At 33.4% G+C, this 16,605-nt stretch overlaps 2 protein-coding genes across 23 annotated transcripts in view; one reads left to right on the forward strand and one right to left on the reverse strand.

Annotated features, from left to right (window-relative positions):
• Positions 1–16,605, forward strand: part of Synj (synaptojanin) — a 566,615-nt gene that overhangs the window by 91,571 nt on the left and 458,439 nt on the right. The window lies entirely within an intron of this gene.
• Prosap (prosap) overlaps positions 1–16,605 on the reverse strand; it is a 163,285-nt gene that overhangs the window by 26,779 nt on the left and 119,901 nt on the right. For 17 of the 19 annotated variants that reach the window (XM_067770875.1, XM_067770872.1, XM_067770866.1 and 14 more), the window contains 4 exons: positions 15,605–15,936; positions 15,366–15,534; positions 10,504–10,698; positions 6,325–6,391 (listed from right to left, as the gene is read on the reverse strand). In XM_067770875.1, coding sequence (XP_067626976.1) covers positions 6,325–6,391; positions 10,504–10,698; positions 15,366–15,534; positions 15,605–15,936 — 763 coding nt within the window. The remainder of the gene's footprint in view (positions 1–6,324; positions 6,392–10,503; positions 10,699–15,365; positions 15,535–15,604; positions 15,937–16,605) is intronic. The other 2 variants (XM_067770879.1, XM_067770878.1) reach the window with 1 other exon arrangement.

The following is a 16,605-nucleotide window of genomic DNA, read 5'->3' on the forward strand; positions in this document are numbered from 1 at the left end:
CGGAGGATTTATATTGCTTTGCTATTAGATTTCTATGAAAAAAGTATTGAATTTCAAGGAAAATCGGAAATAACTTGGAAAATATCAATTTTAAGACCCGGTTTTTCAGTAGTTGCGAAGGCTACGCTTAAACCCTAGTGAAATTTTAACTCTTGTTAAACTACAGAGCAGTTTTTCAGTCACAGTTTAAGGCCGCCTTTGGGGCACGATTTTTTGTAGGGCTCCACTAGCCATCATCCAGTGAGTATTCTAGATCCGTATCACGCTCAATTCTCACGAGTTTAAGTCCAATTAAGTACAAGTTAAAAGTCTTTCAAAGTAAGCATTGATTTCTGAGTAATTTTTTTCCGAAGGGTCGGCGAAAAAGAAATCTCAAAAAAATCTACAATAGTGTCATAACTCAAAAAACCCAATTTTCCAGGAGAGCCATTCAAAGATTTTAACTGCCAGATGTTGCGCATATAAAGGCATATTTTCATTTTTATAGCAGGTGGTAAATTTTTAAGTGATCAGAAAGATTTTTTTATACAACATAGATCATGATATTGGGTACGTTTATATGTTATTAACTCAAAAGTCGTGTTTTTTGAGTTATGCCACTATTGAAGTAAATGAGCGATATGTGCATTTTGAACGACTTTAAACTTGCAATTTTTAGGACTAAAATTGATTGGGCTACAAGACTGCATACCCAAAAAATGCTTACTAAAAACTCTGAATAAAAAATTCATGCAGATTTCACGAATTTTCGAAATTTTTCGAAAACGCCTTTTGCGATTTGTCTGCATAGTTTCAGTCACAAAATTCAATGAAAGTTTTTACTTGATTTATGGAAAATGAAAAAAAAAGAATATAATTGATGAAATTTGCTAAAAGTTGCATGATCGCCCGTACGGTACAAATACTGTCGATTTTGACTGCTCTGAACTCAAAAAGTAATAAAGATATCGTTTGCCGATTTTTACCAATTTCGATAATGAACTTTTGTTTGTAATAAATCGTTAAAAAATAGATTTTTTCGAGTTAGGGGTCTTTTCTCGCGGTACTTCACATATGAGCTTTGATACACATTAACGAAAGACTTAGGACACGAACTTTTAGCAGATCTTGCCATAGTACCAAGGCCGTGCAAAAATACATTTTACTTAATTTGAGTGGCAGTTTTCGTAATTAAAAAAACGATATTGCTACTCGTCGTCAGCCATAAATTAAAAGTGTTAGTTTTCATTTGACAAGAAAATGGCGTTGTTAGTTTTCGTATGGCACATCTATAAGCATATATGTAAATAGCTTTATTTGTATGTATGCAAGATAGTATAACAAACAGGTAATAAAATCTTATTAAATTATTGAAATGTTCAAATATGACATACATAAATATATATAATAAAATACAAATATTGATGGATGTATCTAACGAATTCAGGCTGTTCACTGAATGGCATGATCAAAATCGTAACGAATGATTTGTATTGAATTATGTTATGATATATGGATAATTTAAAAATTGGAATGATGAGAAACACATAAAGAAATGAATGGTTTTCGCTGTCACTATTTTAGAAAGGATTTTTCGTAACTAAAACGGGAGTGCTTATGATATTCGCGAAACAATTTGAAATTATTTAAGGAATATTTCAAATCAAATAACAGTGTGAAAGAAATTAAATATAAAGTCATAATATACATACAAATATTTTCAGATATTTAATAGTATGAAAAATAACTATAATTAAATAAAGTACGTAGTCATATGTGAAAGTAAATATGTAGTTCGATGAGTGTTGAAATGTCTTTCAAACTGTTTGAGTGGGTACCATATACACTTATGGAAAAAGGTATTGGAATAAGAACTTTTTGCAATTTTCAGCTAGTTTTGAATAAACAAACTTTTAAGTTCAAAAGTTTTTATAGAAGAAGAAAATGCACAACTGAGCCAACAACCCAAAATTAAGAAAACTTTTTTGTGCCTTAAGATTTAAACTTTTGTATACGAAAATTGAATGATCTACAAAACCTCTTAACCAGAAAAATTCTAAATTACTGAAGGTTCGTGTTTCGAATTCGAATTTTGCGTAAGATATTTTATATTGATTTTATCACATTTTTGTGCCAAACTTTTTTCCGTGAGTGTATGTACATACATAGATATATATCAAACTCAGAATTGACCTGTTTTAATCGTTAAAAATTTCTCATTTTAATTTGGTTTTTTTTTTTAAATTTAAATGGGCTATAAACTGTATTCCTGGGTTGTCAAGAATTTCGAAACTTTTGTTAGCTATGAAAAGAAATTTAGAACGTAGATTTATAAAAATATACAGCAGCGATCAGAAATATAGCAGTGGCATTTTTTTTTTCAAATTGCATCAAATAAATATTTTTATTTTAAATTTTCGTTATTTTTAGAAAAAATTCTCAAAAACGTTTTCGAAAATTCGCAAAAATTTATATCTTGTTATTTGGATTTTACTCAAAATTTTTTTTGAGCATGCAGTTTTGTAGCCCAATCAATTTTAGTCTAACAAAGTTTTAGCTCTCGTAAAATTCGCATTGATTTTTGACAATTTATTTTCCTTCCGAAGCGTTTTCAGTTTTTCTTTCATATAAAAAATTCAAATTTCATACATGGAGGAAAATTTGTAAAAGCTTTCAAAAAAAACTTGTTAAAAAATAATGCGAAGTTTGAAAGACCTAAAATCTGTATTTGTTGAACTAAAATTGTTTGAGCAACAAAATGAATACTCAAAAAAGTTAAGCAAACACCAAATTACAAGCTCGAAAGTTTGGTAAAATTTTTCGAGTTTTTTCGAAATCGTTTTTGAGATTGTTTTGCGTGGTTTCAATAACAAAAGGTCATTGATATTTTTTCTTAAAATATTGAAAAAATAGCTAGAAGAATTTAATTGACGAAATTTGATAAAAATTGACATTGCAATTTTTCTGTTCGCTACTGTATACAGCTGTGCGCCAGAAAAGTTTCAATAACAAAAAGTCATAGAAGTTTTTTCTTAAAATATTGAAAAAAAAGATAGAAGAATTTAATTGACGAAATTTAATAAAAATTGGTATTGCAATTTTTCTGCTCGACACTGTATGCAGCTGTGCGCCAGAAAAAAGAATTAATAAAAAGTTTATCGCTATGTTTTCTTTTCTCTAACTTCCTTAATTGCCGATAAAATTTGAAAATATTGTTGAACAAAAATTATGCAAACGAATTTCGAACATGTTTTCGAAAATTTCGAACATCTTTCCAAAACTCTACTCAGCGTTTTTAGAAACATTTTTAAGGTACAGCCTTGTAGTCTAATCAATTTAAGACAAAAAATGTACAAATACGAAGTCGTTCTATTTTCGTATTAATTTATAACAATTTTTTCTGAAAGATATTTGAAACACCCTTCGAAAAAAGGAAGCTTTAAAAAACAATGCGAATTTTATGCAGATTTTTATATTTGTTTATTAAAACCTGTAAATCCTGAGTGAGTATACTTACTTATGTATGAGTATGAATCATTTTTGATTTGATATGAAAAATTAGGATGTATTTTAAATTTCTCTTCACGCTAGGCATGCAATCATATATTTATAGTAGGCTATAACAACCTTTGCTATAAATGTGCTTATGTATGTGTGTATGGCAAGTTTTGTATTTTTTTACATACATACTAAGTTTAGTTGATGATTTTTTTTTGTAGCCTACTTGCAAAAGAACGCTTTCAGTTGGTGAACGTACTCTTTGCTCATGAACTAACATTGACAGTTTATCTGGAAAAAAACATTAGGGGCCTGATTTTATATGACGCCGCGTCACTGCGGATTCCAAACTAATTTAATGCATCTAAAACGTGTAAATTCCTTTTGTTGTCATTATATAGTCATGTACCAAAATCTGAGCCTGTATTACGTTTTACGATCCGTGATCGCAACTCATTTTTTGACAGTTGCATAGTTATCGTTTTAGTGAAAATAGATTCAGTCACTGATCGTAAAATGTTGTACGAGCCCTGTATGAGAATGTTTCCAATTGAACTTCGTAAACTGTAGCTGAAAAGTTTCGAAATATGGAAAGAGGTAAAATTCGCTCATATATCGAACTTCGAATATTCGGCTTTATATTAAACAATGTTTTTGAGAATTTTGATTTTTCGACAGGTTGCAGAGTTGATACTCATATATTGAAATGGCTCTCCACCCAACCGGTTCCATCCTCAGTGCCATTTTCCGGGAATGAATAGATTTTTCGCCGTAATAACTTCAAATTTCGTTAGGAGAAAATACGATTTCGGCATTGTGCCATCCTCAGTGCCATTTTTCGATCAGTATGAAAAAACCGCCGAAACCAGTTTTTCTATAAACCGAATTTAGCAAACGATAACTAAAATTCAAAGAACTCCAGAAAATATAATTTCTTTTTACTTTAATTTCAGCGTTAAGAAAGGAAAGGTTCCAAAGTTCCTCAAAATCTTGCTCTAAATTTTGTATTTTCCATCTTGACTGAATTGATATTTTTGTATAAGCTTGTTGTTGTACAATAGTTCTTTCACAAGTCGGTTACAAAATAAATGGGGCTGGTACATACATATGTATTGTTTGAGGTCGTAAAAAGGCAGTAAAAAGTTTGCAGTATCCAGTAAAAAGTAAATATTGAATATCCATTGTTTAGTTTTAACTGCCATTTTTTGGATATCTACCTCAGCTATAAGTTTGATTTTAACAGCCGATACCTTAAATGCTGTTAACGCTGTGTATATCGAGCCCTAACAGTAGTAAAAATATCGCAACCCACAAACGAAAAATTACAGGAGCAGGTTTTCAAAGGTGCCAACCCATGTTTCTAAGCGATAAAATTCCAAGAGAAAAGTTGGAATTGGCTCAGCTCTTGCGGTGGACGGGGGCACGCCACCTCTTCTATGAACGCTGGTCATCAACCAACTGCTTAGGGGCGTCACGGAAGGACCCGTTAAATTTACGGCGTTGCAGTTGTCATAAGTGGAAAGTGCTTCCCAACAATAGGCTTTTTGATGGTTTGGGCACTTAGGGATGTACATACATGTCGATTTGAGCGCCGACGCGGAAGAGGCGAATCTGGTCTTGTTTACTGTGAGGTGTAAGGTGCCCAAACGAACTTGGCCTAATCTAGGAATCATTCTATACAGTAAGTTGTTGTGGAAGCTCAAAGAATGCTGGGGCGTAAGTGGGGTCTATCATCTTCTCTTTCATTAGAAATTTATAGCGATTGTAAAGCATATCATGTTCTATGATGTCCTTGTTGGGTGAACGAAGAACGAGATTCAATGTCTCAGGGCAATTTGAGCACAGACAAAACAGTCATAACAGTATAGCGTCATCAAATATTGGACCAACAGACTACCTAGTTCCCTATTTGCGCTTTGAGGAGTATCTAAGAGCCACAATAGAAGTGGAAAATTGGCGCAAGAGAGCTCAAATGGCAGACGCGGTGATAGACGAGTACATTAAGGTAAGGGAGGTCTAGGGTCTGTGGTGTACTGTGCTAAGCCAGAAATAAACAGACCCTACCTGTTGCCCGATCACCAGAAGTAGTAGCTGTGACTAAAGCAGTACGGACACTGGAGGAGAATAGCTCAAACTGCAGCCGAGTCATTTTAAATTGACAGCAAAGCAACAGCCAAGACAACCATATCTCGTAGCACAACATCTTAAAGTTTTTAGTGTGTAAGAAATCCCTGGAAAGAATCGGGATAAGGAGAAATATACACCTATATGGGCTTCCTGGGCATATAGGAATAGATGGAAATGAAAAAACGCATGACTTAGCGTCGAAGTTCATGTACAAGTCTTCTTGCTACGTCAAACTTACAAAGTTACTCATATCAACGAAAAGAGGTGGTCTGAGGCTTATGGCGAGGGGTTTTTAATTTGGTCATTGAGGAAATTTCTGATAACTTTATGTACACATTCAGTCTATGTGAGATTCTGACGCACCAGCCAGTTCAACCTCACTTCTTGTATAGTAACATAATTTCAACTTTTTTTCTTGGAATTATGCCACTGCGAGCTATGTCGTGGCGCTTCAAACACGTAACATAAATTTTTTGGTAATTGCACTAAAACTGCTGTTGGGGCTCGATATAAATCCTTTCACTTTTTACTTTTTACCAGACTCAAAAGATTTTTTTAGAGTTTACATTTGGCTCCTTAACTCGTTAGTCGGTAATTGGTATTTCATATTTTTTTTTTTTTTAATGTTCGAACTACCGTTTTGAAATTTGTGAGTATTTTTGGCAGGAAAAAGTATTGACCTAAGATGTTTGTGCTTAAATTAAAATCATTTCCACTCACCAACATCATCAGTTTTGTAATTTTGTATTATTTCGGCAAGCTCCATATTTCCAGCGATTACAGCAACCTTCATTGGAAAAAATGTTGTGATTGAAATTAATATAACAGAAATATGTATGTAGGCTAAATATATATATATAAATCTCTAGAACAGTATGCAAAGCGGCGAAAAGTATGCAACATTTAGTACTATATGGTCAATAGGAATAACAGCCCAACTCCTATACTTTTACAGAAGACATAGGTGGTTATTCCTTATGACAACATGATACTTAATGTTGCATGCTTTTCAGCGCACTTCATACTGCTCTAGAGATTTTTGGCGATGGAGTACATATTCATACTCATATAAGTAATTAGCTTTAGTAAGCAATTAAATATGCATACAAAAAAAGATATATATAAAAAAATTACATACTACAATTAATTTCTTACATAAAACAGGGAGTACTACGACTTGTTATTGTTACACGACTTCATATATCGCACACCTAGATCTAACGAGATTTCAAAACGTTGATTGCTCCACAGATTTTCCCTTAATGCGTTTTCAGTTTTATTCTTATTTTCTCTCGTTGAGTAGTGGAGTTATGAAGCAATTGATTATACCGTTCACTCGCAATTGAATAAAGGAACTCGTTAAATTGAGATGATAAACTTCAAATCGAGATTCGATTGTAAGTTAGATCTAGGTGTGTGATAAGCATAGAAGCAAGTTAATATATAGAAGTTAAAAAAGCAATTATTAGCATATTTAAATGTAATCAATAAACATATATATGTAAATATTTTTTACATTTGTCTGTTTGTATTTATTCTATATGCATAATTGTCAAAATAAGCATATACATGCTATAGAATTTTAAATATTTTATCATTTCAATGTATGTATTAACTAACATTTTCGAATGAAAATTAGTTTATCGCAAAATCTCCTCAAATGTTCCTAGAGCGCTCATATTGAAAGAGTCCAAAATATGAGAAACAAGAAAACATCTCAACTTTTTTTTTTCAAAATCTAAAGTTCTATATTGTAACGAATTTTGGGGGATTCCGATTATTTTCCACCTTCTGCTAACGTTCGAACCGCTGAACTGTCGAATAAATAACTAATAACTCCAATGTTCAGTATTGCAAAATTGTCCTTATTTAGACTACTTTGGGAGTAGTACTTCCAAATAACAATTATACTTCACTTAATAACATGTTTAAATCAAACTGATTGATTATCGCTTGCACCGCGCTGCTTTTATACTCTCAGTTAGCCTCGTTCACCCATTTTTGCTAAGGTCTAGACTTTTCACGAACATGCCTTCTGGAACAGTTGTATCTCACTTGGTTATTTAGCTATATACATGTATATCTGTAGTTTATGTTTTTCTTCTAGCTATATGCATGTGTATGTGTGAGTAACAGCTTCTGCTCTTAACTGCTGACTAAATATGTGTATGTGAAATAATCTCTTCGTTTCGAGCTGCTGATTATGTGTGTGGAATATTTTTCGTTGCCTTGTACATAAGTATGGCTGTTTGCTTTAATGTTGTTGTGATTATTTACTAACATCATTAGTGATGCTAATATTCGCCACAATATCTATACTAAAGACAAGTTACTGTTATTAAAAACTTGTCTGGATTGTGTTTTAAGGGTGGTGTGGCCAGGATAATTTTTTTGTTTGTATATTATGGTATTTTGGCCTCTATAGATTATGAGATTTATCGCCTTATTTCTTTTCATTTCAATACGATATCGTTTGACAATAAAAAGAGCTCAATATGAGCCTTAAAAAGTAACAAATGACACCGAAAACTATTGCAAATGAGTCTTATAGGAGTATAATCTTGTTTATGAGACCAAGAGTTCGGGCCAAGAATTCAGGTTTACACCATATATTAAATTAGGCTCCTGTTTATGACTTCTTCGTTATTTCTTTAAGACTACGAATGTGGGCAATTTGACGGCCATAATAATTCGTATTCCCCAAGATAATATATAAAAAAAATTTTTCAGAAAACTAATTTGAGAAAATCTCAAGAAAAAAGTAAGGAAGGCTAAGTTCGGGTGTAACCGAACATTACATACTTAGCTGAGAGATTTGGAGACAAAATAAGGAAAAATCGCCATGTAGAAAAATGAACCTAGGGTAACCCTGGAATGTGTTTGTATGACATGGGTATCAAATGGGAGGTATTAAATAGTATTTTAAAAGGGAGAGGGCCATAGTTCTATAGGTGGAAGCCGAGATATCGCCATAAAGGTGGGCCAGGGGTGACTCTAGAATGTGTTTGTACGATATGGGTATTAAATGAAAAGTGGTAATGAGTATTTTAAAAGGGAGTGGGCCTTAGTTCTATAGGTGGACGCCTTTTCGAGATATCGCCATAAAGGTGGACGATGGTTGACTCTAGAATGTGTTTGTACGATATATCAAATACAAGATAGTAATGAGGGTTTTAAAAGGGAGTAGCCCTTAGTTGTATATGTGAAGACGTTTTCGAGATATCGAACAAAATGTGGACCAGAGTGACCCAGAACATCATCTGTCGGGTACCGCTAATTTATTTATATATGTAATACCACGAACAGTATTCCAGCCATGATTCCAAGGGCTTTTGATTTCGCCTTACAGAACTTTTTCATTTTCTTCTACTTAATATGGTAGGTGTCACACCCATTTTACAAAGTTTTTTCTAAAGCTATATTTTAAATCAAAAAACCAATCCAATCGCCATGTTTCATCCCTTTTTTCGTATTTGGTATAGAATTATGGGACTTTTTAAATTTTTCGAGGACTTCGGTATCGAAAAAGTGGGCGTGGTCATAGTCGGATTTCGCCCATTTTCAATACCAAACTAAATTGAGTTCATAAAAGTAGGTGAACTAAGTTTAGTAAAGATATATCGATTTTTGTTCAAGTTATCGTGTTAACGGCCGAGGGGAAGGACAGACGGTGGTATAAAAACTGGGCGTGGCTTCAACCGATTTCGCCCATTTTCACAGAAAACAGTTACCATCATAGAAGCAATGCTCTTGCCAAATTTCACATGGATTGGTAAATTTTTGTTCGAAATTATGGCATTCTAGACAAATTAATTGAAAAAGGGCGGAGCTACGCCCATATTGAAATTTTCTTTTATTTTTGTATTTTGTTGCTCCATATCATTACTGGAGTTGAATTTCGACAAAAATTACGTATATATTGCAAAGATATTCAATTTTTTGATAAAATTTGACTCAAAAAAAAATTTTTTTAAAGTGGGCGTGTTCGTCATCCGATTTTGTAAGTTTTATTTGGCACGCATATAGTAATAGGAGTAACGTTCCTGCCAAATTTCATCACGATATCTTCAACGACTGCCAAATTACAGCTTGCAAAACTTATAAATTACCTTCTTTTAAAAGTGGGCAATGCCACGCCCGTTGTCCAAAATATTAAAAATTTTCTTTTCTGTGTCATAAGGTCAACCCACCTATCAAGTTTCATCGCTTTATCCGACTTTGGTAATGAATTATCGCACTTTTTCGGTTTTTCGAAATTTTCGATATCGAAAAAATGGGCGTGGTTATAGTCCGATTTCGTTCATTTTAAATAGCAATCTGAGATGAGTGCCCAGGAACCTACATACCTACATACGGACATAGCTAAATGGATTTCTTTTTTCGCCCAGATCATTTTAATATATAGAAGTCTATATCTATCTCGATTAGTTTATGCTCTTACGGGGTACCGTTATGCGAACAAAATTAATATACTCTGTGAGCTCTGCTCAGCTGGGTATAATTAAGCAATCAAAATTTATTATTTTCGTAATACAAGTAAATACTGACAAATAGAACTACCGAAAAAGTGAGGTTATGTTGTTCACATCACCTTTATTATTGCATTATAGGAATTAGGGTATAGTGGTTTGCTCAAAGAAATTTTGAAACAGGGCCTTATATCGGGTGGTATTTCACTCAGGCATTGATATGTATATTCTGAAGCTCATATTTCGTACCCCTATAAGATTCATAGTTATGAGCTTAGGAGATTGATTGTTTTACTTAAAAAAAATTGTTTAAATAGTATATATATATTTTTTTTTTCATTCGAATGTTGTAGTTAAATTTTGACAATTATGGAATTAAAAAGCGTGAAGTAAAAACCATAAAAAAGCATAAATTTAGAAAAATATGTACCTGATAGGGAGTTTGATTGGCATAATTGAGGGCGCCACGTTGTGCACCACGAAACAGAAGCATTCTAGCACAAGCCTCTTGGTTGTTAACAGCGCATACATGCAATGGTGTATTACCGGAAGCGTTACGGCCATCCATGTCCGCACCATAAAACAATAAATGTTCCAAATGGTGTACAAGACCATGTCGACAGGCCTACCATTATTCCAAAGATAGTATATGTAGATACGTATGTATATGTATTAAGGATACATATACACACACATACGCATATATATATTTACACATATATAGGTATGCGTATTTCATATATAAAAAGCCAAAGAAATAAAAATTACATAAGTATAGTTTTAATATAAAAATTTTCAGTAAATAGTGAGAATATTTAGAATATATTAATTTATTGAGGTGTTAAGAGAAAAAAGTAATTTTAAGATATTTATAAATATTTTTTTTTGTGCTTTGTAAACCAAATATCATATAAGTATGTATAATGAAAATTACAAAGTGTACTAATTAAAACATATCCCTACAATAGAATAGATTTTCGATAAATTCTAATTTATTAGTACTTAACCAGCACCTAGTCATACAGCAATAGAGATAAAATTAAGCTAAACGGCATTTACATATAAAGCAGTAAAGAAAATTGTGTCTATGTATAACAGAAGTTTCACATGATTCTACTATTAAAACCAAATTGCGGCCAAGTGTTTTTGGGGGAAAATATATTTTCTGTTCACCCTAGTAGAGCATAAGACCGAAGTATGTACCAACTCTTGGGGAACTGCTCGTGTCGTTTGCCTATCAAGCATGATTCCCAAACAACACAGATGCATTACCTTAACATAATTTCTGCTGAAAACCTTTGAGAGGCTGATAGACGTGTAGATAAAGTCCAACGTGAATGAAAAGTTGCTCTCCATAATACAGTATGCGGCAAGTTGGTAGGCACGGCACTGCATGTATTGGTCATAAACATAGAAAAAGTCTTATAATATAAAGAGTATGCCTTAGGAGGCTTCTTAGATATTGCCGGTGCTTTCTACAATGTCTCTAAATGGATGATTATGGCTGAAATTAACTACATTGAAGTACATCCAGCTATAATCAGATGGATCGGCTGCATGTTAAATTGCAGGAAGTGTACTTCACAATGGGGTTGTATAAACCGCGAAATCATTGGACAGAGGAAAGCCGCAGGACGATGAGGGACCCGTCAAACTTACGGCTTACGCAGATAACGTTTCAGTTGTCACAAGTGGAAAGTGCTTTAAAATAGTTAGCTCCTTGATGGATCGGGCGCTTCGGCATATGTATAGCTAGGCATCTAATGTCGGGTTGAGTGCCAATACGGATAATATGATGTCGTCTTGTTGTTCACTAGCGGTATACGATCCCCGGACTAGGCCTAAGCTAGGAAAAGTGATACTGCAACAAAATATCTAGAAAAAATTCTAGACAGTAAGTAGTTGTGGAAGCTCAACGCGGAAGAAAGAGTCGACTGAATTGTATGTATGTAAAAGAATGCTGTGGTGTACGTGGGGTCTATTGGCCTTTCTCTCTCTCTCTACAGCCATTGTAAAGCCTATTCTAAACGGAATCGTAGCTATGACTAAAGCGATAGAAACACTGGAGAAAAATAGCTTAAACTGCATCCACGTCAATTTTTACATTGACAGCCAAGCAGCACTTAAGGTAATAATCTCTGATAGCACAACTTCTAAAAGTATGCTCAAGTCCAAACAATCTCTGGAAAGATTCGGGATAGGGAGAAATATAGATCTATATTGGGTACCTGGGTATATGGTGGGAATAGATGTAAATGAATAAGTGGATGAGCTAGCATTCCTCGAAATTAAAAGAAGGCGAGAGCTGCACATGATCGACCAAGCAGAATAGGCGTGGAGCCAAGCGTAAGTAAGGAGTGGCATAGCTATCAGATCATTTCTCTTGTCGCACGTATGCCTAGCGACTCGAATCGTCCATGTTTAGTCTATTTCTTACAACAGAAGATTTGTGTGCAGCACACTATTCAAATATGTGTGCTCGTCATCAAAGCGTACAGATTTTGTATGTAGCGTCTAATACGCGTTTGTGTTGATACGCCTCATGTGCAATTGTCCTTAGGCAATCGAAGTGTAACCCATTAACACGACTAACTTTATTTTTTGTGAAATAATATTTTATATATGGATATATTTTTTTTAACTACAAATATTACGTGTAAATAGTATAAAGTTTTTTTTTAAATTAAACTCGAACGGGTTCCTTCTGCCTTGCCTTTGGCCTTAAAAACATAAAAAACATGATTTTGCGGTTCATTCGAGAAAAGGTCGCATTTATTTGGCCAATTGACATGGTTCAGTGTGTTTGCTACGTGCTAAGCGTGACAATTCTGTGCTCTCTCCAGTGTAAGCGTTCTTTGGTTATATGATTACTACTACGAAGTGACTTGGACCTTTGCTTTTCCAAAAATTTCAGATGATGTATTTTATTCCACCACCATTAAGTTTCACGAACAATAGTTTATGTGATTTTCCGTATACAACAGCAACAAAAAAAATAGCAGTAGCACTTTTTATCAAAATCCGTCTTTACATTTTTCTTTTTTTATTTTCCTTATAGATAACTGAAACTATGCAAACCAATCTTCAAAAATGTTTTCGAGGAACTTCGAGTATTCGGAAAAATTTAACCAAAATTTCAAACATTTATTTGGAGCTTCCCAAAATTGTTTCGAGTATGCAGTTTTGTAGCCTTATCGATTTTAGTTTAACAAAGTACAAGTTATATATCTCTCAAAATTTGCATTGATTTTTGACAACTTTTTTTCGAATAAAGTGCGAAAATTTTTCTTTTTATATCAAAGAAGAAACACCTGAAACACACTTCGAAAAAAAATTGTCAAAAATAAATGCAAATTTCCCGAGACTGTACTTTGTTGGACTAAAATACTGTGCAACAGCCGGCTGGGTATTGAACCAAACCCGCTTTCTTGTAGAGATTGAGGCTTAAGTAGACAAACTACTATCTCCGTTTTTCGAAGTTAGCCTTCCAAAAATAGATATCGGCTTTCGAAGTTCGAAATTCTACATTTCGAAATTTTGTTCTGACTTTTCACCTCGTATAACAGCTGTTATACTAAATTTCTCAAAAAAGAATTCAGCCATTCAAATAAGGGAAAAGAGCGGACCACGACCACATTTTTACCTTTTTAATTTGCTGAACGCGTTAACAAAAAAAATTTAATTTCGAAATGTAGAATTTCGAACTTCGAAAGCCGATATCTATTTTTTGGAGGCTAACTTAGGAAAACGGAGATAGTACTTTTTATACTTAAGCCTCAGTCTCCACAAAAAAGTTGGTTTGGTCCAATACCCAGAAAAAAAAGTTGATTTTGTCGCATAGTGAAATTGATTGGACTAAAAACTGTTAACTCGAAAAATTTCGAAGAACTAAAAAAAAAGTTCAACATTTTTGTTACAGTTTCACAAATTTTCTAATTTTTCGTAAGTTTCTGGAAATTTTTTTTTTTTTTTTTTAATTTTTGTGATTTTTGTGCATAATTTCAGTTACGAAAATCCTGCTTCTCTATATACAGCCCTATTCTAAATATTCTCGCGGATTTTTTTTATTCCCGCGGAAAAATTCCTCCAATTCTTTTCTCCTAGGGAGAAGAATAATTGGGGAATAGGAATTTCGAATTTTCGAAGTCAGCTGTTTTGTCAATTGAAATTTCGTTGCGCATTTATTATTTTGTTTAAAAAATTGTAAAGTTTAATTATTGTTGCCAATTTGTTTGAAATTAAGAAATAAGGTATAAACAATGCACATTATTGCATTTCATGTGGTATTCACTGAAATGAGTAATGAATTGGTGCCACAGCAACATCAACAGAGGAGCATAAGAAGAAGACCGGCGGGATAACACAAATCCGCCGGAGTTGCCTGCATTCATTCTGCAAAACAATTTTTTGGCGGCCAAGTCGAGTTGAGTTCCCCTTTCGCCATATACCAAAATCTATTTAAGCCTTCTTAAAAATCTTTGCCCAATTTCTGGATGGCTGCATCAAATATACGAAGACCTTTCGGTTGCTTATGATATACTTTTCCACTTAAAATAAAGAATATTGTGGTTGTTGTTGTTGTTGTTGTATTAACAGTGAGAATATTGTGGTGGAATGTAAATACATATTTTAGCACAAATTTGTACAAATAAGTGTTCTTTCTTAAAATAACCAATTTCCTTTAACTATTTTGATGCATTCCCTTTAATTGAACTAGTGAAAAAACTGCTATGAAATGGCAGAGAAATCTCCCTCTCCCTCACATTCATAATACCTACTTTTCTCCCATAACCGGTTTCCGTTTTTTCGAACATTGTTCAGAATAGGAGGAAAGGGAGAAGTGAAAAAACTCACAAGGAATTTTTATTTAGAATACGAGGAATGGGAGAAGGGAAAAAACTCGCACGGAATTTTCGTTTAGAATTGGGCTATTAATATAACGAATGGTTTTGAAACTTTGGCACAACTGTTTGTGGTAGCTTCTAACAATAGAGAGAGCTGTAAATGGCATGAATAAGACATAGTTGGCAATATCGCGTTGCCAATTATAACGGTGTAAAGTTGGTTACACTTCAATTGTCTAACACTGTACTTCCTTAAGAACAAATTGTTCTTGTTTTTTTGTTTATTATGAAATTTTATTAATTTTTATACCGCCTTGCCCACTATTATCCAGATAGTTATGCATTTTGTTAAATTACCGGCGCCCTCTTTGGTTATGTATGTATTTATTTATATGTAAAGTAAAGTAAATAATTTACCATTTCAAATTATATGCCAACAAACACTCACCTGATGCACCTCGTTCCAACCTTGACTATCCTGAATACCCAAATTAGCATGATCATGCAATAAGCTTTCGGTTATTTTTGGATCGCATTTGCGTGTTATCGATACATACAGAGGCGTTATGCCACGCCCATCTTTGTAATTGGGTGATGCACCCAATTCCAATAAAGTGCTGCATAGAGTTATGTAATAAATAAATTAAATTGATTTTAAATATAAAAAAACATGTACTGCACACTTACGTCACTGCTTCCAATGAGTCTTTTTCGACGGCTCTATGCAGAGCTGTGGTACCATCTTTGGTGCGATAGTCCAGCAATGCACCACCATTTACCAGTGCTATTAATAATTTATTTGGCTTTTTGGCTCCAGTCGCTACCGTTAATGGTGTTTCACCACTTTCTGGACAATGAAAATTCGGATCCACACCTTTGGCACACATTTTCGCTATTTTCTCTACATGGCCAGCATTTATACATTCGAGAAATCGTCGCAAATTGGCGCGTGTGTGAAGCGCTTTTAATTGTCTTTCGTCTAGATTTAGCATTTTATAAACACGTCTCTTGTATTTAAGCTAAAAGGTAGAAAGTGTATGTTTAAAATACATAAAGACATATGAACTATGTGTATATTAGGACGGGTCGATTTCTCTTAAAAGAAAAAAGCAACAAAAATCGCATATCCAAAAATCCTCTACGAGCCAATTTCAAGGACAATTTTAATTGTTTTTTTTTTCTGTAAAAAATATCTTTATTAATCGCTAAGTGTTAGCGATTTGAATCTCGCACTTTATTGCACTAATATTTTCTATAAAACTGCAATCGTGATTTCGATGCTCTATCAATCGACCCTCTCCAATATACATGCAGCTGCGAGTAAAAAAATCGCAGCAAATCTTATTTGCATATTTTATTAGCTATTTCCGTCGCCATAAACTATAAAAGCTAATTTCGAAAAAATTTTCGAAAAATTCGAAAATTATAAGTTTTAAAAATTTAAACAATTTTTTTTTAGAATTCCAGTAAAATTGTTTAAAATGAAGTTTGTAGTTCCATCGATTTCAGTCTGACCAAAAATACTTTTGAAGCCTCTAGAAATTAGCATTAATTTCAAAAAAAAAAATTGTTTTTAAATGTATTTCAGATTTCCTTCCATAAAAGCCGCTTAATGCTAGAAACACAAACATGTTTATAAATCCTTATAAGTCACATCTCCCATACACATTTCTTATTGTCCGTCTTAT

This window comes from Eurosta solidaginis, chromosome 3 (assembly GCF_040869045.1).
Source record: "Eurosta solidaginis isolate ZX-2024a chromosome 3, ASM4086904v1, whole genome shotgun sequence".
Lineage (NCBI taxonomy): Eukaryota > Metazoa > Arthropoda > Insecta > Diptera > Tephritidae > Eurosta > Eurosta solidaginis.